The following is a 22487-nucleotide window of genomic DNA, read 5'->3' on the forward strand; positions in this document are numbered from 1 at the left end:
GGTAATTTGTTCAGGTCCTCCTTATGTTTGGGTTAAGCATCTGCAAAACAATTCATATTTCATTCATTAGTTTGTTAATTATAAATAGTTACTGATTATGGATAAAAGTCTATTAATTTCTAAACTATAGGCTACCTTAAATATAAATTCCATTTTATTAAATGAGCAATAGGTTTGCCTTTCTATGAATCTGAAATGTAATATTAGGGTCTAATATTAGAGATTAAGGCATTGTATTGGAGTCCCTACCTGCAAGTTCAGGACCTAATCCTGTTCTTGAATGTTCTTGTTGAAATTCACAGGGATCAATAATGGAATTTAAACCAACCACAGGCTTGTAGACAGTGTCTGTGTCCAACCCTTTGGCTAGAGAGATCAAGTACTTACCAAGTACTGACTCAAGTCAGGCAAGAATAGTGATTGGAAAGACTTTGGGGGATATAAACATGGGAAAAGCCCATATGGTTTAATGCCGGTGTTACATGAAAAATACAGATCAAATTGATACTAAACTGAGAAATTTGCAGTTGTCACCATCCAGCTGCTGGGGTAGCATTTCTTTTTAAGTCAGATTTAGGGCATATAGTTGCAATAACAGGATGGTTGTGATCCCATCCAGCGTATTTCAGAAACAGCACTGGGGAACTCTCTGCTGTGGGTTTTTAGCACTGGCAAAGTCAGAGTTGTTCTTTGATACTCAAAGCTCATTAAGCCTCTTGATCTCGTTTAACTGACTGTAATGACGAGACAGATGAAGCCTAGCGAAAATGGAGATTTAAAGGAAAGCATTAGGGATAACAGTGTTACTGCTACATCAATAAGAGAACATTTCCTCCTGTCAAAGCCAATGTTGATGTATGAAATAATTCCCTCAAGCTTTTTGTTTCCTAAAGTTTCAAGCTCTTGGATTGCTGGGCAAGTTCTCTGCCCAGGAGACAGCTGGGCAGCTTTTTCCACACCAGCCTGTAACCCAAAGCACCAAGATGAAGGCAAGAGCTCCTGAGCTGCCAGTCAGGTCCCATTTGAGGCATGTTGCTGTTCTCCTGCTTGTGGGATTGGGATTATGGAGCTGCAGGATCCAGAGCAGATCAGGGTAGGCTTGCCTGGTCTGTTATGTGTTGCTGATTTACCTGCTGCTCCTTCTCTTCCTAATCCTTAAATAAAGAATGCTTTTCCCTTGGCTGTTTGTTTTCAAACTTGGAAAATTCATATTCATGCATTAAGGAGCGAAATGAATATATATGAAGTGGTAGAGCTGTCTGACCATAAAAGTAAGTGTGCTGTTGGCTGGCTGCATCTGTCAGCAAGCAGGGAGTGCAGACAGGAGTCAAGTGATTCAGCCCACTGGATTTTGCTGATCCTTGGCATGACCCATTCCTGTTTCTTCAGTGTGCCTTTCAGGAAAGGGGAATAAATCACTTCAGCAGCAGAAATACCCTAAAAATACTATGCTTGGAAGGGCTTGTTATGGTACTCAAAATTTGAGAGGCACAGAAAGGGTGTATTTGGCTAAAGAAAAGAGAAGCTTAAAGGTCCAGGTTGTCCAAAGTAAATTACTTTATGCCTGTAATGCAGGGCAGGGAGCCACTTTCTAATAGGAAAAAAATGTCACCTAGAAAGTGGGCTAGAAGTACTAATTGTATGTTAGAAATGCATAATACTGCTCTTGTTTAACCTGAGTCTTTTCATATTGACAGAAATTTGGTTGGGTCTTTTTCCCTTGCTGATGAAGAGCGAAGCTATAGTGATGAGTATTTGTACATTAATTCCTGGAAAGATCAGAAACTCCTTTTAACCAATTTCATCACTGTTTCACTTTCCATTTATTAAATATTATTATATTGAGCTTCATTAAAGCAGTCATTCCTCCCTGGCTGTTGGTACCATTCATAAAGCAGCTGTGAGATTAAGTTTTTTGTACAATTACCTATCTCTATAAAACTCAGAGTCTGTATACTATACTTTTCCCTAGATAATATATTTAAACTTTTTCTTATTTTGGGGCAGGTAAAAGAATACTTTCAAGTCCTGTTTGTTTTTTCACTGAACGTGCTTGCAGAATTCTTAGCAGTCATGAAGCTAGCAAGGCTTTTAGTGTAAATTTTGTAATGGTTTTTAATATGAAAAGTTAGATAAATTACACTTAGGCCTAGTACAGTTGTTTGAACTGCAGTGTGTCATTGTAGAGGAGAGGCCAGTATTCTTGGGTTCCACATTGTGTGGATGTGATAGCACAATAAATTCCAATAACTCTGAATACTGTTACAGTTATATACAGGATAATATTTCCTTGGTCTTGTTTCCCATTGAGTAAAACATTGGAAGACTTCTTTTAGGAAAATGTGCCCTCATTATATTCTTCTTTCCCATAAAGCAAAAATCTGCAGCAATAATAATGTATGCATAAGGGCAAGATAGTTTCTTAAAGCCAAGCAGGCGAAGTTTGAAGGGATGGAGAGGAAGGAAATGAAAGCAATGGCTGGAGGTTTGTGGCACCAGGAGCTTTAAATCTCCTCTGTGCTAACCAATGGATAATTACACGGGTTTTTTTTTCATTTATTTTAAATGTGTTTTTCTCCACAGACTTCAGAGGCTAGTGCCTTTCCTTGTTCCTTCACCTTGCTGTTGCATGCAGGACTTCAGGCATCATTGGTTTGGGCATCTTTTCTGAATTAAACATTCCTGGGTAGAGGATATTGTGTGAAATAAAAATAAGATATAAAGCTTTCAAACTGTGATTACACAAGCCTGTTTCAAAATACAGAAGTGTATCCTGTGTTGTTCTGGCATGTAAGAAACTTGTCTTATTGGTATGGGGGTAAAAGTCATTGTTTCTGGCTGTGCTTTTTCACAGCCATGAACAATGGACTTGTTTAGGAAAGTGTCATGATCTAGTTGTCAGAGGTGCTAAAGCCATCCAGCTTCCATTGGCTCATGTGAGATTTATCAGTGCTTGAAACCAGTTCCAATTTGAGCTCCTGCAGTGTTACTCTAATCTTTTAGCTTGCTGGGCTTCTGTGTAGAAGATGAAATTCGCTGATTCTGGTGAAAAGGCATTGATTTCAGCATGGCTAACTCTTAAGAGTACTACATTAATTTCCACATGTTCTGAGTGATAGGTATGAAAAACAATCTATTTCAGCTGTAACAGATCTTTTTGTATCAAAGGACCAAGATGCCAAGAATCTGACAGCAAAGCCAGCAACTCCAGCACGTGCAAAGAGTTTTCATACAGAAACTTGTGCAGACAAGTAGCTGCAGTAAAGTAATTAGTGCATGTACATTAGATGTTTTTGCAAAATACTCTTTGCGTGTTTGTAGAACACTATGGTCTGAAGCCATTTTTCTCTTCTTCCCCCTTATTTTGGTAGCTTAAGGAAAAAACATATTTTTCCATGATAAAATATTTATAAACTGTCAAACACAGGTTAGAATGCCAAACCTGAGGCAAATTCTACCTGCTACAGTGCAACTCTTCCTTGTGCTTTTTACACTCTTTGTTTATGGGTTGGGAGAGTCCCCATGGATTTGCTGGATGGGGAATAGACTTGATGATCTTGGCAACCTCTTTGTTAGACTCTACAGAGACTCCTGGGTTGCTGCTGGGATGGCTCTGTACAGATTTATACACTAATAAATCAGCAGATTGGCCAAGGCTTCCCAACTGCTCACCATCCCATTTTTATAAATGTAGGAATCAAATTTGGGTTGGGTAAAGCACACGTGCACAGTGAGATCTTGCCAGCAGAGACACTGCTGCCTGCAGCTCGGAGCATCTCCTCTTTCCTGCTGTGGGTGAGGGTTGTCTCACTATCAGAGAGAAAGCTGTGTGCCTTCTTAAGCCAGAGGAAGGTGTCCTGAGTATCTGGACATTATTCTGCGGTCTGCTGTCGATTTACTAAGAGTGGCTAAGGGATTGAGGAGATGCAGTCCTGCCAGCTGCTGTCTCTGTGGGGTATGGTGCTTGTCCAGCAGCCTGCTGGAAACAGTGAGCCTAGTGCCGGGGTTGTTGGAGCTGTTTCAGTCTCAGGTGTGTGAAAATCCTCACAGTGTGTTCACCCAGCTGCCAGTGCTGCTCACCTACACCTGCATGAGCTGATGGTGGTAACACGGGGCTCGCTACGTGCCATCTCTGTGCAATTTAACATTAATTGTTCATTTGTCTAAACCAGAAGGTAAGAAATGTGCTGTCTTAGCAATTTCTGAGGCGCCGTAGGTACACCTGGCACTTACTAATGCCTAAGAAGGCTGAAAAAAACTTTTCATCCATGATGATGTCTGCAAGTTGTGGAATACTTTAGGTTTGTTGTTCATTGACAAAGTCTAGAGATTAAGTCAATGTGATTTTTGCGCATAACTTGTAGAAGTTTTGAAATTTTGATTGTGTTTTAGCCCATGCAGAAAAATTCAGGGCGTTACAAACCATGTATATTTTGGGCAAGAAGGGAACATTAATGATAGGACTCACAAATATTTAATTACTTCCATATAGGTATCCTTAATGAAAGTTAGGTTTTCTTTGTTGCTATCTTATTGCAGGGGTTGTTGTCTCCTTATTGCAAAAATTTCACACCTTCTTGGTGTTTTCTCATGGGCATCTCCTCAGAGCACTGACTCTTTCTTCTTCACAAAGCAGACAAGTGATTCCAGTTTCCTTTTCAACACCAACCCACTCTTTTATAGCACTCTTCTTCTCATTGGGTACAGCTGTCGCTTGTTCCTAATCTTTGATAATGGGCCCAGCTGCAACTCCTTAGGGGTAAGATTACTTTCTAGACTATCTTTATTTTCTTATATTCTATCCCCCTAAATTTCTTTAAGTATCCTTCATCACATTTACGTTGAAATTCAAGCCTTGGTGATGGGAGAGCGTGCAAAGTGAAATGGAGAACCCAACGGAGGAGAACTCTGACATAATCAAGAGTGAACGTTTTGCTTGTGTAACGTAAAAACGGGGAAACCACGACACCGGTGCTGTTATGACGTGTGGATTTGTGCTGTGATACTGAGCAGGGTGTTTTGTCCCCAGGTACCTGACGGACGGTGGGCTGGGGCTGTACACGCGGCGGCTGAACCGGCTGCCCGACGGCATGGCCACGGTGCGCGAGACGCTGCAGCGCGGCACCGCCCTCCGGCTCGGCGACGCCGACAGGTAGGGAGGGAGGGGGCGGCACAAACCCTCGGCGATCCGGCCCTCGGCACCCGGGTGGGAATTTCTCCGGGGCGTTGGAAAAGATGAAAGTTTGGCGAGAAAGTTTCACGGATATGTGTGCTTGGTAGAAAGCTCTCTGAATGTAGAGCCTGAGAACGGTGTTGTCGTTGCAGGGGTTCCATGCTGTTGTCTCCTTATCACAAAAGTTCCATGCCCTCTTGGTGTTTCTCGTGGGCAGCTCCTCAGAGCATTGACTCTTTGTTCTTCACCAAGTAGCTAACACACTCCAGTTCCCTTCTCACCCAGCCACCCCATTCTTTTATAGCACTCTTCTTCTCATTGGTTACAGCTGTGGCCTGTTAAAGTCAGGCCTGCTCCTAATCTTTGATAATTGGCCCAGCTGCAACTCCTTAGGGGTGAGATTACTTCCTACACTATCTTTATTTCCTTATATTCTATCCCCATACAGAACGGAATAGAGGTGGAAGCAGGTTTTGATATAGAAGAACAGCAGATGTCTAAATTGACAATTGTTGGACTGATGCAGTTCATTTGGGGGGAAGGCCAGCGGGTCCCTGGGGGCCCCCTAAGCTGTGTGTTCCCTGGTGACAGCAGGCAGGCAAGGAGACTCCACACAGCTTCTGAGGGTGCTCATTAGATGAGGATTTATTGGGGGTCCCACTCCCAGGAGCAGCCTGGCTTCTGAGGGAGAAGGGGGAGACAGGGAGAGCCAAGGGAAAAAGGGCCAGGAGATCCTCCCCCCACAGCTTAACAGGGACGTTCAAAGTGGGCACAGAATAAGACTTGGGCCAATGGGATTGCAGATCCATGATACTTCGGGGAGGATCACAGGCTTGGAACAAACCCTATGTTTTCAAGGGGTGAGACAGAGCAAACCATTTAACTAACATGTAACACCACAATTAAGAAAGCAAAGGCTAAGTTGAGTTGGAAGGAATCTCCTCTGTTTTATGACTAGAGTAAAGGATATGTTGGCCACTACCAAAAAAGATGTTTTTACCAAGCAGAAATAGGTCTTAGGAAAAGCAGAAAGATACCACAGACAAACAAACAAGCTGGTATGTCAAGCAGAAGAAAGGTCGAAGAATTTTCCACTGCAAGAAAACTGAAAAACTACTTTAAGCTTAAACTGTAACATACTAACTCATGTGATTGGATAATATTGACCATAATATGGTATTGATGGTGGTTATGATAGGCTGTAGGTAATAGCAAAGGTGTTGTAGATGATGCTGATTGGTTGTTATGTATTAAGATAGTCAGCAAAGAAATATAAATAATGCATTGTAACCAGAAGTAAAGGGTCTTCAGGCTTGCCTGTAGCTGGAGCTGACAGCTGTAGGCATGGCTCTGTCACCCACGGCCCTGGACTGCTGTACACAATAAACAGCATTTTGAAGAGCTGCCTGGGGTCCCACATCTCTCATCTCAGGCTCTTACACCCAAGTATTTTAGGTTTTGTGTTCATAGAGGTGTTGGGAGAAATGCTGGTTTTGTGTCTCCTGAGTGCTTTGCTGGAATCTCCCCAGTGTTTTTGTGGATGGGACACAGCACAAGAAAGTGTTGAACTCCTGTTTTAGTAGTGCTTGAAATAGAAATGACCAAGTTCTCTACTCATGTCCATTGATTCTCCTCCAGTTCCAGTGATTCAATGTGAACAGTGAAGGCCAAATGTCAAGAATTAGAGGACTGGAAATCCATAATTCATGGGAGTGCAGTCACAAAGGAACCCAGTGAAATATTCTATTAATGTTGATATAAATGGGTTAAATACTGTTGCTTTTAACAAGGTCAGCATATGGCTGCTTCTTCCCTTCCATAGCCTGATCAGTATTACTGCTGATGCAGTAAGTGACCTGTATCCTTTTTCTTCCATGAGGGGCCTCTAAGTATAAAAAATGACTTTTGAGGTGCATGCTCAAACCAATTTTTGAATTAAGAGGTTTTTTTCTTTTTGCTATCTCTAAGTCATTCCCAGGACATGACTGAGCTTGGTATTACTGATACTTTATTCACTGTGATGCATATATTACTAAGGAAACACAAGTGATGGAGAATCTAGCCTTGTTTTCTAAGCAAACTAAATCTAAATCTGCCAAGATTTAGAACTAAATCTGCTTTGGTGTCCTTGCGATATTAGCAAAGAGCAGGATGTCAAATGTAAACAAAAGAACTAAAACCTCTCAGAGAATCCCAGCTCAGTTTGAATTACAGGTCAACATATGCTTGCCAGTTGTAAAATATGCCTGGATTTTTCCAGGAGCTCATATCTCTTTCTGAAATTTGCAGCTTGAAACCCAACCAGCACTCACTGCTGTCCTATGGGTGAGGGTGTTGCCGCCTTGTGATGCAGCTGGAGAGGAATCAAGTGTCATCTTCTTCTGCTGCTGTGGCTTCTGAACCAATATTGCCACAGTAGCAAAAGCATCTGTTTAAAATTCAGCGTTTGTCTAAGATAAAGTATATTGTTGTTTAAGTAACAGCTTTTCTGGAGGGTCAGTGATAGGAACCAATTCCTGTCATTGGTTCCTTCCCTCATCCAATATTTTCTGTGCTTGCAACACTTCTTGTTTGCTGAGCTCCTTTCCTGAAGATGCCACACATCAGGCACCAATTAGGAACATTTGACAAGAGGGATTATTTGTGTTTAAATGTACTACACCTAGAATGGGGCTGAAGTGCAATCCCTAGGTTGTCATTTGTTTCAGCTTTGAAAACCATCCTTTCTGTTCGCTTGGAGGGGGACAGACTTTACACACAATGAACACTCTGCGTGGCAGAAAAATTACCCTTGGTCCCAGAGCTAGTAATACTATGATGTGTTGCTTTGATTATTTAGTCTTTTCCATTTAGAATACAATACCTTATGCAGGAGATGAGGGGTTTCTGACAGTAGGGCAATGATTTAAAAAGAGCTCCTCTTTGCTTGCTGGGTGACCATGATGTGCAGTTTAAACAAAAAATTAATCTTAGTTCAAGGTGTTTTCTGGGGTGAAAGTGGGCCTCAGGAAAAGGAGTTGAATAAAACTGTGCATAATTGTTTTCTTCATTCTGTGAGGCAGTGAGCAGAGGTGCTGAGTTGCTTTATTGGTACATGCAGAAAACATATTAAGATTCAATTTAACTTGTTCAAAGCAGATGTTAATTGAATGCATGGGAGAACAAGTGTGAAAGACTGTGAACCTGTGAGCATGAGGTTAATCATTAAAAAGTTATCAGAAGAATTTTTGCAATATGCTAGCAACTTCAGTTTCTTATGCTATTAGTTGCAGAAGTTTAGTTGTGAGGCTTTTACTCATTGGCTCTGGTAAGGTAAAGCACAGACCTTACATTTTCCCCTGCAGCAGGGAAATCCAGACAAGGGCATTGAATTTAATGCTTGATTGCAAGGTTAATGGAATCATTGCACAACACAGCTGAGCTTACTTTCTGGCTTCAAGAGAATTTCAGTTTGCCTAGAACAAAGGCATTTTAAATTTAAAAAGGCATTAAAATACCTTTTTATTTAGTTTGTGATTGTTTTTTAAATTTAGTTTGGGATTATTTTTTCAAGGTTGGAAATAAATATCCTATTGTTTTGTCAATTCTGTATATATGGACATGACGTGTGCCATCTGGTTATTTAAGTTGATTTCACATTGTCAGACACAGCTGCTCCATCTGAGACTAAATCTGGCCCTTGCCTTCATATATATAGCTTGAGTTTGTAATATGTGTAGGTAAATTAGATCTGAATTAATCTTTCTGTAGTTGCTTACCTGTGTAAGCTGTTATTTAGAGGAGGTTATTCAGACCTGATTTATCACAAACCTGTGGCTGGGACAGGAGAGTCTGATGTGAGCTTGTCAAGAGTAACTTTAATGCTATGAGCGAAGTGTCTATATGACCTTTCAAAAATCATCACCGATGAAGTGCTTCAAAACCCACTGCTGAGCATGATTAACTTTGGCTGCTTCCCTTTTACAGTTCCATTTGAGGGTGCATGCATTACCTGGCTCTGCATAAAGCCATAGAAGGCTTTTTCCAGCTCCTGATTGTAATGTCTTGTCAGGAGTGGATTGTGTTGTCTTGGTGCTTCCAGCAGCTACAGCATTGATGGACTGTAGGTAAAACAGTAAAAACAGTGCTGAGCTTGCTCTTCAAAAGTGTGTCTGTATCCTGATCACATCTGATGAATGCAGCTTGGTTAAAAACAAGCCCACATTCAGATTAACTCCTAGGCAGATTTGTGACTGAAGCTGCTTCCTGGCAGTCAGCATTTTAGAAGTATTTCCTGCTTTTGGAAAGATCTTTGAGTAATCCCAGGGGAGACTGTGGACCCTGGACAGGAGGTGGACAGGAAAGAAGAATTGGAAGTGGAGCAGAAACCAAGCAGAAAGCCAGAGGACATTCCATGCAGAGCACTCATACTTTGCTATTAATAAGAATGTCATTAAGTGCAGTACAAATGGTAAAAATTATGGCTTTCAAAAATAGCTGAAGAATAGTATTTTGCTGCTATTTTGCATTTTATAAAAACAGATTAAAATTATTCATGTGTCTTGACTCAGGTAATAGCCAGTATTTCACATTTGTGGAGTAAACTCCTGTGTCTGGCACGTGTTTAAATTCACTAATTGCAATTTAATTTCTTGAATCCTGCTACAGTGATGAGATTACTAAAAGATGGGCTAGTTCTTGGTGGTGGAGGGAGATTGTTGGATTGCCTTCACAACCAAGGGGATTTGGATCACACTTCAGAAGGGCTGAAAAGCAAGCTGAAGCAAGTCATCAAGTTGGGGGAAATACTGGCCTGTTTTGAAAAGTGAGGAGAGAAGATGTCACTGCTTTTTGGAGGAGGCAGATTCCACTGAAAGCAGAATTAGAATCATGGTGCTGATGGATGTTGCTTAAGAAGTTTGCATCAAATTTCCTATAAGCTGCACCAAATTTCCCTTTTTTTTTTTGTTACGTGCTAATTTATTGTAGACAATGGAAATAAGGAAAATAAGGGAATGAAAAAAAGGAAATTTTTGTTAAGATATCCTTTATGTAGTTTTATGGTAGGATAAGACAGCTCAAAGTCCTGACTGTGGTTTCAGTTTTTCTTCTTAATTGAGACAGTGAAGCTGAAGTTAAATGAAGGTGTAGCAGAACTACTCCATCACTCCCCATCTCATCATTGCTGGATTCTACTGCTCTAGCAGTGGCACCACAATACATTAGAAAAGGGGCAAACCAGAGAAAATGGTGCTGGAATAGATATCTATAGACACATTGACTGGGTAGTCTTCATCCTGAATTGTTAGAACATGACTGGGTTATATCTTCAGCTTCAGGTGGACCCCATTGCTATAATAATGTGTAGAAATAGATATTCCTGCCTCGTAATGGCAGTGGAATTCCCATCATGTCCTTCCCCTGCTGCATCTCCCTGCCCTGCAGTGCTGTCTCAGGAGTGTTGACATGTTTGTGGAGTTTCCCTGTAAAGGAATTGCAGGGAGATCCCTCTGGTGTTCTGTGTCAATGGGTTTGCAGGGGGAGGATGTCCCTTCTGTCAGGAGAAGGAGTAACTACATCCACTGAAATCACCTACAGACCTCAGGAGGTCTCAGCTGAGGAAGCTGCTGCCACACTATTTCCACTCTGCCTGGAAGATTCCATGCCATCAGTTCACTTCCAGAACATCCTGGCAGTTGCACTTGAATTAAGTTGCTACAATTAAGATAAATTACAAGCTCCACTTTGCCCATTTCTTTTCCTTACTGGGACAGTGAAACACCCCTGTATAAGGATCCTGTACACTAAATAAGTATAATTTCCTAAAAATAACTTAACCTCTCTATGTTTTTTTAGGATAGTACGGATAAAAAGTGGTTTTGAGCATTCCTTGCTCGCTGTGTCTCTGCTGTGAGTCACTGCAGTTTGTGTATATATGCCCATCTAGAGTTGCTTAACAGCAAAGTCACAGGACTGGTGAGATGATTCATGCCCAGCAGATTAGCTGCCCTGTTTGACCATCTGTTTGGATTTTATCACTAAATGAGAAAAATGTGCTATTGCTTCTAAATATGCGAAATGTACCTTGGTACCTGTAGATATCCATCTCTCTGTCTTTGAAAGATCCCACATTTATCTTGAAAACTGACTCTCAGAAGCAGGAGACATTCACATTGCAAAGATTCTTTGAAGTTTATGGCCCTGGGATCTGCTGATTAGAATCACAATACCATATACTTTTATTTTCCATGGAATCTTTTCACAAGCTGCAATCCAAAGTGGTTTTAGATTCCATAGAGTAATTGCAAAGTTAAGCAACAACTAGTAGTTCAAAACAAAGGTGTAGCAGCCGTACCAGGGGGCAGAAATGAGCATTACCACAAGGAAGAAAAGGACACTCCACATACAAACATGCCAAGGTTAGTCAAGGGAAGCAGTGTCTTTGACAGATCTGTTTCAGTGGTCTAAAAGACAACAAACTACTTGTGAAGTTTTCGTCAGGTCTAGAAGCAAATATTTTCATTCCGTAATACAAGCTTTGTGTGAGTTTGTTCAGCAGACACAATGTTTTTCTTTTTACACATTGTTTTGGGGGATGTACATGTGGTACACTGGATGAAGTATTCTGGGCAGTGCTTCTGTAGGATTTGGTAGCGTTAGTTCTGTTCAGGGAGGAATAATGGAATGGAAACAGGTTTGAAAGTTTCGTTTGTTTCTTAGGCTTGGTCTAATTTTACTCATTGCACGATGGCAGCTAAGAGTGTGATTCCAACAACCAACTTAGTGAGGTTGGAAGCTGTTGGAAGGCTAGAGAGAGTTTTGAGGAGGGGATGACTTAAGGAAGTTGATAATTTTTCAGCTGAGATTGTGTTTGTGTAGAAAATTCTATCCAGGCTCCAAAATACCACATCATGTAGCAATAGCAGATGTATGACTGACTTGTGGGGGCTAGCTGCAAAGCAGTTTTATACCTATAAGTTAACTAACTTTTTGTAAAATTAGAATTGGTTTTCCTTGGGGACAGTTCCTTCTTTGTGTATTCATGGCCACAAAAAAAGAGCAGGTTTTACTGCAGTATGGACCTGTGTGCATTCAAGAAGCCAAGAATTATCCTGTTCTTCTCTTACTCGGGTACTCAGGTATTCTCTAATACCTGGTTTAGTATCTCCACAGGCTGACAAGGCACTGAGAGCAGTTCTTTGCCTTTTTCAAGAATTCTTCATATGAGAAGGTGCCACTTCTCAGAATTTACCACTCAGTACTAAACCCAACCAAACAAAACACCCTACAACTGCAAGCTCTTCCCTCCAAAGTAATTTGATTGGGCAATCTTCACATGCTTGGTTATCACTCAAGTTCTAATCCTCTTCAGAATTGCCTGTTTTGATTAGATGTAAACATATGTAAGAGATAGTCTGGACCTAGGCTTTAGGAGCTGCATTTCTAGTTGAAACCTCTCCCCTGGTGTCATGCCCCTTGCTTTTGTAGCTGTGATTCTCACTCTGCACTCCTTTATATTTTAAGGGCATATTTACATCTTTCCTGTAGCATCTAAATAAAATGTTTAGGCCAGCAGCTGCTGTTCACTACAAAGCTAAAGAAGGTGGGAGGTGCCCTCAAGGGAGCAACTCATGGTGACTAAGCCAGGCTTTTCTTTTTGCCCATGCAAACAGTTTGTGCTTCCCTGGAAGGCTGCACAGGTGAAGGGACCTTGCCTTTTCCAGAACTGTTGGTGCTGATTCTGTGTAAACAGGGAAAACTGCCTGATTAAAGCAGATGAATAATTTACATCTAGATTTTCCTGAAGAGATGCTTCCTTTCACACACCCGCGCTCCAAGTATATAAGGGTAAAGTTGATGTCAGTGCTGTTTTAGAGGCTCTTCTGAAACCCTCTATTTCTGGTTCCACTGCCAGAGATTAGCACTGTCTTTTCTGTTGCATGAAGTGGCTTTCAAAACACTTTAGACATGTGGGAAATTAAGCTTGTATTCCAAGGGTAAACAAGATTGTAGATACAAAGAGCATTTTGAACTGTATCAGGGTCTTTGTGCTTTGCATGACAAACCGAAGAATGTGAAATGCTTGCTGACACAGAGCAGACTTTGTTGTTTGGTTTTCCATGTCAAATGGCAAGAGAGTCAACACAGTCTCACAACTGACCTACACCAGTAACCTCTGAGTTTGGGATTTGGAGATTGAATAGATAAAACTAATAGCAGACAGCTGTCAGCCTCCCAAAGCAGAATCCCAGTTTGGGGGTTTGAGGAGCGTGGAAGCTCATTGTGGCTGTGAAGCATATTTCTGGACTGGTGATTTTTTGCAAATGTTGTGTTTATTACTAAATATTGCATTGCTGGAAAACTTAAACATTCACCTTTTGATCTTAGTTTGTCTTTGTTGTCCATAATTGTAAATTTTAATATTTATTTGTTTTTCCTTCTGGTATACAGCTATGCATTATCCTGTGATTATAACACTAGTTTGTTAGTATTTGCTTCCATGGTAATAGAAATATTAATGTTAATAGCCAGGATCTAAGCACCCTTTTTAGCAGGTGAATGTTTCCTGTAATGGTATTGTTTAGAAAATCATATCAGAATTCCGAGTCCAAATGTAAGATGCATGTGTTTGCCTTTCTGCATGCTCTTCTGAGCTTTCTTTCTTTCTTTCGTCCATCGTTTATTCCCATTTTTGTCCCCTCCAGTGAAGAGATTTCAAACACTGCAGGTGGGGTGAAGGGTCTCCATCAGTGAGACCCCTCCAAGGAATTCAGAATATCTGGATGCTTTGATCCATTGCATATACACGGCAATGAGACTCCTACATTGGACAGTTAAATGTCTGAAGCTGGATGGTACTACTACACTGGTATGTCCAATAAATATCCACACCTGCAGCATGGCAGAAGAAACTCCATGGTATCTACAACTTTAGGCTCATATTTGAAATTCTGTGTATTTTGCAGTTATCTGCTTCAGCTGTCCTGAATGGCAGCTCTTATGTTTTTAGAAGGTAATGAAGTAAGCAGGGGGTGCTTTTGGGCTTACTGATACCAAAGAAAGTAAAAGCATCCCTGACCTGGCACTTGTGGAGGCAGAAGATGCCTTCAGCTAAAATGAAGGTTCCTTCCCTGTTTCCATGGCACTTCACAAAGAGGTGCACTCTTTTCCTTCTGCCACAGGCCTGATATGTCACTTATAGCTGGGTTTTCAAAGAGCAGGGAATGTCCCATTTCCCATGTATGTCCACAGGCAGAAGTGCAGAGGACAGAGTGTATGGACCATGTGGAATGAATGTCTGTGCCCAATGGAAGGAAATTCCCCCTCTGTGCAGCAGCTGTGCTGCATTTTACCAGTCACTGAGTGGAGGGACAGGGACAAAAGACTGTAACTATTTATTTGCTGCCCCAGGATTCTTGGAGCTGCAGCTTATGTCACATCATTCCTTGGTGTCATGATAATTTCCTTGGTGTCCAACTAGATATTCCATACTGGGGGTCCATACACTTCTTATCTGTAGATCCTATCCTGTTTCTCTTAATTCCTCAGCCTCCTCACGACGTAGGGATTTTTCAGCAGTATGATAAGGTGACTTTGTGACCTTTTTATGACAGCTAATAAGATTCACAGTGACGTTGAGGCTCCACAGAACAAGCAGTCACTTTGCTCCTGATCTTTCTGCACTGAGCTCCAACATCCTGAGGCTTAAACTGCTCAGTGCTACACAGCTCCATGGGGCTTAAAAACACTCTGCTGTTGTATAAACAGGCATTAAGGCTTCCACATGATGTTCTTATGTTGCTTAAGTATATGCAGTTAAATATACATTTGGCCAGGATAAATAATTGCACACTCCACAGTGGAAACACTTGGAGTGACATTGTGCTGCTACTGCAGTATTATGAGAAGTTGTGTAATTTGTTTTTATTACTCAACGATTTTTTAAAATATATTCTTACTATAAATAAAACCTCTAATTTTATTTAAACTGGTTGCTGCAGTTTGAGGCCAATTAATTGGACATAAGTGGCATTGGAATGCGTGAAACCTGTGTGCAGGGTTAGCACAGGGAGCCTCAGTAACCACCCTTTTGCTAGAGGCTGTGTTTATGTGTGTCCAGGTATAGATGGTCAATAAGTAGCCAGGGGATAAATGCTAAACATTGGAAGTCTGATTAGTGCCTGAGCAAAGTCCAAGGGCTGAGGTCAGCTCTTTTTAACAATATGTTATTTTTTTTGTTGTTCCTTAACGTACAAAGGCTCAGCTCGGCAGCTACTGTGGAGTTACCATGTGCTCTCATCAGCCCCAAGTAATATTTTAATATTTTTAATCTAATTTTAACTTTAAAGTTTATCTTTCCTGATTATGTTGTTAGTTTAAGTTAATTTTCAGATATATCAACTAATTCATTCGTTTTGGTTTGGGGGAAATGAGCAAACCACCTTGAGTGTTCAAAAAGGTTTCATTCTCTCTTTCATGTTCATTGTCAAGGTTGATTTATTCTTGTTATGAGACTTGCAGCTAGAAATACTCTTCATAACATGACTTAATGCTTTAAACATTTCTTTGAAACCATTCATGTTATTTGATACCATCTGATATGCACATGCATAGTTTCATGTTTCATTTGCATTTTTATGCAAAGACTTAATTTTTGTTTTCAGGGACATCTGAAACATAATATTGCATTTGCAGAACTGAAACTGTTTTGAATGCAGAAGGGATGAATAGAATATTATCAGGAAATGGCTGGAGATGTATTTATAGGCAACTGTGTATCTCTGTGGAAAAAGATGAGAGGGAAAAGGAGAAGGAAGAATCACCAACATGAGCCTACGGGAAAGAAATACGAGTATACCATGCCAGGTCAAGTTCACAGAGGTTACATTCACGCAGGGAAGCCTTAAATTCCACTTGACCCATGGTTTGGGACTGTGTGTATCCTCTGTCTACTCCTAGGGAGAGAATTTATTCATTTGTGCTTTGAGAGTATTTCTGAAGCAAAGGACTCATGAGAGGGATCAGGTGGTAGAAAGAAATCTGCATTTACACATTTCTAATGTCTTAAATGTGCACGCAAAGGAAAGACAGAAATTTTCTGAAATCAAAAGACTGATTTCAAACTGAAGTCAGTCTGTGACTTTCATGCTTCTATTTCTGTTGAAATTCTTTGTTGGCTTCTAACTATAACCACTGAGTAATTTCTTTGTTAATAGAGGTTAAAAGCCAAAATGCCATATGGCAGCAAGAAGTTGTTTGTTATTCCTTTAGGTCTAAGTGTGCTGGTGGCTTGACCACCAACACCCAGAGGGCAAAATCAGAGGTGTCCTCCACGCTGTGACTTAAAAGTTTTGGTCCCTTTCTGCTGTTACTTCTGACAAATTCTTGATTTTAGTGACATTCTCATTTCTCATATCGTGTTTGTATGGGCTGACTTTACATCAGCTGTAGTGAGCTAAACATGTGACTGATAAAATCACTTTTCTGTGAGTCATACCATATGTTTCCCTCTTTCCACCAGCACAATTCTGGTCATTCTTTTCTGTGAGTTATTTTATCTGTCCTGCATCATCCCCTCTATGCCACCAGTTTGCTGCCCTTTGCAGCCATCCATCTCTTTCCAAACAATGCCTTGTAATTTCATCACCTCTACCTGTATCCTCAGCAAATTACTGCAGCCCAGCTTTGCCCATGAAATGTGTTTGAATCTTTAAGTTGCTCCCCACTTTGGGTACATTCTTCTCTTATTTTTTGACATTGGGCTCTGATTTCACCTCCAGATTTGAACATCCTTAATATGAGGGGTTTGCAATGTATCGTGATGTGGTTGAAATTATTATGGCAACGTGTATGCTATCAAATCGTTTAGGAACAAGGGATTATTTTAGAAATTAAAAAATAAGAGCCAAAGGTAACTTATGACTTGGCTAAGCAAGACAGGGTGAGATCATGGGAGGAGAATGAAACTTTCTTTGGACATTTTCAGGAACAGTAGTGAACTGTAGCTATAACTTTCCTAGCATGGATTCAAGGCAGACAAGAAGAACAGGGTGATTAGAAGAAAAGCTTCTGTGGACTTACTATCTTATAAACTAATCTCTGAGAACTCTGTTCCTTGTTTCTTTAAAAATCTATTTGAACCAAAGCACAATCACACATGAGAGGGAAAGCGGAGGGAATAGCCAAGAAGGGGTTTTCCAGATGAATCTTTGTTTATTTCTTAATTAATCTCAAAGGCAAGGAGTTTCTTCAGTTTCTTAGGTGTGCCTGTTAAAATGCTAAATATGAATGTGTGCATTAATCTAATTAGTAATCTGGTTTTTTAACTGAGGTGGAGGACAGGATACACCTACTGACTTTTGTCCTTTCATCCTGTCTTCCCTTGTGTGGTTCAGTTCACTGAAGTCTCCAAACAGATATATCCAATGACCACTCCTTAATTGTAGAGGAATTCACTGAAACAGAGCTGTGTTTATCAGTCCTAGTTTAGGTCTCTGATAGCAAAGTGAGCCACCATTTCACAGCTCAGCCTTAACCAGGTGGCCACACTCTGCCAATGTTTAAATAGGACAGAGAAACGACAGGCTGGTTTAGAATGATTTCATTATTGTACATGGATAAAACAGAGAATAAGGGCTTGGGTTTTGTTCTTGTTTTTTTCCTTACAGTGTTGTGATGTAATGATTAAGGTCACAATGTACAAGGTTTAGTTGAGGTCGCTTCTGTGCCTGACTGGAGCAAGGATCTCTGTTTTGGCTTCCTGTGTTAGGGTTGTTTCTGTAAGAATATTTCTCACTGTCTCTCCTGCCAAATTATTTGCTGGAAATAATATCAACACAAGATACTGAAAGGTGTTGATTGGACTCTTGACTACTGGGGAGCTATCAGAACAGGAAGTGGGATGGAAAGAATTCAGGTTGAAGTCCTTGAACTCCCACATCTCCCCCAGCTAATTTAACTATGAAAATTAACAGGGGTCCAAGGGAGTTGTCTTAGTGTTGTGAAGCAACATTTTTTCATAAACCAACAGGAAATTTAATAAAAGAATTCCAAATTTCTCTAAAGCAGAGATGTTTGCTCTAGCAGTATCAGAGCTGGCAGTTGGAGAGTTTTAGCTAAAAGCTTGATGAACCAGAGATAGTGTGACAGTGCCTTAAAGCCTCTTCTTAACAAAATAAATTTCTGACAGGAATCCAGTCACTTCTGGACATTTCTGGTCACTTCTCAGCTATGTGCCACCACTGTGGTGTAAAGGTGTCTCTGATCAAGGCAGACTGAGGGAGCTGTGGTTGTTCAGCCTGGAGAAGAGAAGGCTCCATGGAGAGCTGAGAGTCCCTTCAGTGCCTAAAGGGGCTACAGGAGAGGGACTTTAACAAGGGGGAATGGCTTCACTCTGACAGGGTGGGTTTAGAAGGGATATTTGGTAGAAGTCCTTTACTGTGAGGGTGGTGAGGCCCTGGCACAGGCTGTGAATGTTCATCCTTGGAAGTGTTCAAGGCCCGGCTGGATGGGGCCCATAGCAACCTGGTCTAGTGGAAGGTGGCCCTGCCCATGGCAGTGGGGTTGAATGAGATGATCTCTTTAAGGGCCCTTTGAACCCAAAGAGTTGTATGATTCTGTGCTGGTTCCCTGAGTTACAGCCATTTATCACTGTAGAGCAGTGAACCACCACCTCCAGCAGGCCCAACATTCGGCTCCAGACTTTCCATCTAAATTGGTTTTCACTTTTCTTTTCTTTTTCCAGTTACTCTTCACATTCTTGGCTTCCCTTTTCATGTCTTACCCTCTCTTGTTTTCCAGGGCCCTCCAGAACCAAATAAATGTTCTGTATTGCAGGACAAGGTTTCTCAGGGAAGACCAGTACAACTCAATAGAAAAATCTCAGGGATGATCAGTACAACTCAATACAAAAATCATATCTTATTTTCTAATGGCTCTCGGGAATTGTTCTGTTTTTAACCAAGACCAAAGCCAATCCTTAGGTTGGCATGCAGCTTGGAAAATTTCAGGCCAAACATGTCAGTTTTGGCAAAGTGATAAATAATTGAACTCATTCCCCCTGCTAATTAGTTCATTTCTGTAACACAGCCATCTCTGAAGCAGTGGGTGTAGCCTCTGAGAGAACAAACAGGGCTGGGGAAGGGATTACTGGGCCAGGAACAGTTTTTGCTCTCACAGAAATACTGGGAAAGGTTAAGGAGTCCTGCAGAGACCCTGGGAATTCAGTGGGGTAGGGAAGCAGTGCTGGCAGCAGTGACCCAGAGCTCTCAGCAGGCGTGGCTGATGAAATGATCTAGCAAGCAAGCCTTGCTTACCTGCTGAAAAATAGTAAAATTGTGTTTTCCTGTTATATTTCATGGCTGGGACGATTAAAAGGTTAAATTCTTCTGAAGTGGGATAGGAGGAGTAGACATGATACTGGAAAGGTTTATGACTTTGCACAGTTGAGCTTTTGTTTTCTCACATTTTATTCCTTAAAAAAAAAGAAAAAAAAGATAGAGAAAGAAGCCTAGGTGGGTGCTGCTTTAAACTTGTTATCAGTTGGGAATGAGATAATGTGGGTGAAGGGGTGATTTGGGCAGGAGTTCAGTTCTGATGCTCGAGGGTAATTCAGCACTGAAGGATTCCAGCCCTAGAGAAAGGCTCAGGAGGGAGGCTCCCTGTTTGCTGTGCTGGTCATCAGCAGGAGAGAGGAGAATGTGGAAACCAAGAGAGAAAAGATGGTGCCAACGAAAGAAAAGAAAGAAAAGGTGGTGCAGTTGTGACTGAGGAAGTCAGACCCCAGCAGGATGCCTGCTCTAGTTGCATCTCAATAAATAATAAGTGCTTGTTATGCTAATAGTCACTATTTCCAATGGCATGATTTGCATACAGATCGTATGCATGTTAATTACGCTGTGCACACAGCCAGTAATGCACGTCTTAGGTCTTGTCTTCAGCATTTTCATGTGTAAAATGATGCAGCATGGAAATGAATATTGCAACGTTTTCACGTGCAAATAAATAGCTGATAGAATAAAGAGCCAGACAGGCCTGAGATAAGCAGGAATACCGAGGGCAATTGTGGAAGAAGCCCAGGATTAGTGTCACTTCTGGCTCTGACAACATCTGTCCTTGCACCTGATTGTAAAGAAAATAAAATGAAACAAAAGGTTGCCTGATAATGCCATGAGGCATGATAATAATTAACCCCTTGTTGGTTAATTACTAGGTGCATGCTTGTGAACATTGCTGGGCCTTTTACTAGAGCACAGAATTTAGTAGTTTTATTCTGAGTTGGGGAAGGGGGGGAGGTCAAACAGGTGCAACCTGGCTCTTTGGAGAGGTGGGATAATGTGGGCAGAGTTACTCCCTGGAAAAAATGCTTATCAGGTTATATGGCATTCAGACTAAATATTTAACATAGTTCATAAGGGATATGAAGGAAATATTTACCTGTTAGGAAACTGTAACAATATAATATAAAAGTTCATTACCTGGTTAATTTGTTAATTTTCCAAGTATCAGAAGACGATGTCAGGCATCAGATAATCTGGGCCCTGCAAGGCACAGGCATTTGGAATGAGTTCTGTTTCAAAAGAACACAGCTCTGTTTTCTGTTACATGCAGTAGCTCTCCATGTCAATATTCAGTTGTTATTGCCATCAGTTTTCCCCTGTCCTACTGCAATCTAAACGTGTGTATCTTCTGGTCAGCAAGAGCAGGTTTCATTGGTACCTTGATGTTTTCTCTATATGTGAGTCATCTTTGAGCAATGGAACTGGTGGAGTAGTTCAAAAGTTGACCTTTTGCTAAAAGCAAGTCTGCCAGCTGAATTTTCCTCCAGTCAAGCCCCTGTGAAGCTGGGCAGCTCTCTGAAATGCAGCTGATCTGAAGGACCATCCTCAGGTGATTTTCAGCTACGATTTTGTTAGGGCTTAGCTGAGGCCAGAAGTTCACCTGGGCAAGTTGTGTGCACCACAGATTATGGGATAAGGAGTTTCATGGAGAACACACAGCTGTGTTTTTAAATATGTAAATAAAATATTTAAATATTTTAATAATCAGCTGCAATTTTAAAATATTCATTTAAATTTAGTGCCTTATCGTTTATGCTTGGGCTTTTTTGTTGCTTAATTAAGAATCTCTATTTTGTTTCTAGAGCAATGAGTCCATAAGAGTTGTCAGCATTTTAAACAATACCTGAGAGCTAGGAGAAACTTTTGTTTAAAAGCATGCACTGGTTAGAGCTGCTGTCTTGTAGGTAAGTGGTTTGAGTCAGTTAATTTTGTGTTAGGAATATTATAAATCTAAAAAACCCTTAGTTTACATAACCAGGCATAGATAACAGTGGCAGGGAGGGGAAATGTCCAAAATTCTGTATTTCATTCAGAGTCTTACTGTGAATTTGCAAATGGCAAGTTAGTCTATTTGACGGACAGAAACAATAAAAATTAAAAAAAAAACCAAACAGTTCACATGAAAAAGCACACCCAAAAGAGTGGAAATACTTTGCAAGGTAACCTGAGAAGGAGTGATGCCTTTTGGCTCAGATACAGTCTATGCAACATCCTAGTGTAGGATGGGTGGAGTAGATTCTTTTGTTTTATAAGAAAAAAACACAAATGGACTCACAAAACTAAAGGAAAATAATTTTTTGTTGAAGTTGAGAGTTTGTGTCCCTGTTCTTTGCAGATTGTGCAGTTGAAGTGTTTATATGGTTTGAATGTTTGTAGACTCAGTGAGACAGAGGATTTGCAAACACTACAAAATGATGCTAACTTGATGTAGTAGTGGCATTTTCATTAGAATAAATGAGTTTTCTTTTCTGGTGGGATGTGCAAGCTTAAAAACATCCACAGCAACAATAAACAACTGTAAATTCAGAGACAGCTCTAATTAGGGGAAGGCTGAAGCAATTAAGATGGGTAAACTCTATTGATCACAACTGAACAAGATACATACAGATGACAGCAGTGGTTTTACAGTGGGTGCCCTGCCATGGTTAATGACTGCTATTGATTTCACAGTAATGATTTTAGTATTTTATTGGGGCAATGAGGGTAGGAAGGCTAAATCAAGTTTTATAGGGCTTCTCAAAACCATACTACAACCCCTTGGAGAGCTGCTTGTTCAGTCAGAAATATCTAATTCTGTAGCTATCACACTTGGCATATCCTTCTTGGGCCTGAATGCATCCTCTGACACAGAGCCCTGTACCTGCTGGCCAAAACAGAACCTGCAATTCAAATTTTCTCTCTTTCTGAGCTGTTCTCTACCTCACTGCTCCTGGGTGATGATTTGTGCAGCTTCTTTCATATCTGTTCCTGTTCTCCACTATATTGCTTGTTGGCAC

General features: G+C 40.8%; 1 protein-coding gene across 6 annotated transcripts in view; it reads left to right on the plus strand.

The window, feature by feature from the left end:
• The window catches only part of NAV2 (neuron navigator 2), a 386104-nt gene that overhangs the window by 294590 nt on the left and 69027 nt on the right, over positions 1-22487 (plus strand). For all 6 annotated transcript variants that reach the window (XM_077179507.1, XM_077179509.1, XM_077179504.1 and 3 more), the window contains one exon: positions 5030-5152. In XM_077179507.1, the coding sequence (XP_077035622.1) occupies positions 5030-5152 (123 nt within the window). The remainder of the gene's footprint in view (positions 1-5029; positions 5153-22487) is intronic.

Source organism: Agelaius phoeniceus, chromosome 6 (assembly GCF_051311805.1).
Source record: "Agelaius phoeniceus isolate bAgePho1 chromosome 6, bAgePho1.hap1, whole genome shotgun sequence".
In the NCBI taxonomy this organism is placed as follows: domain Eukaryota; kingdom Metazoa; phylum Chordata; class Aves; order Passeriformes; family Icteridae; genus Agelaius; species Agelaius phoeniceus.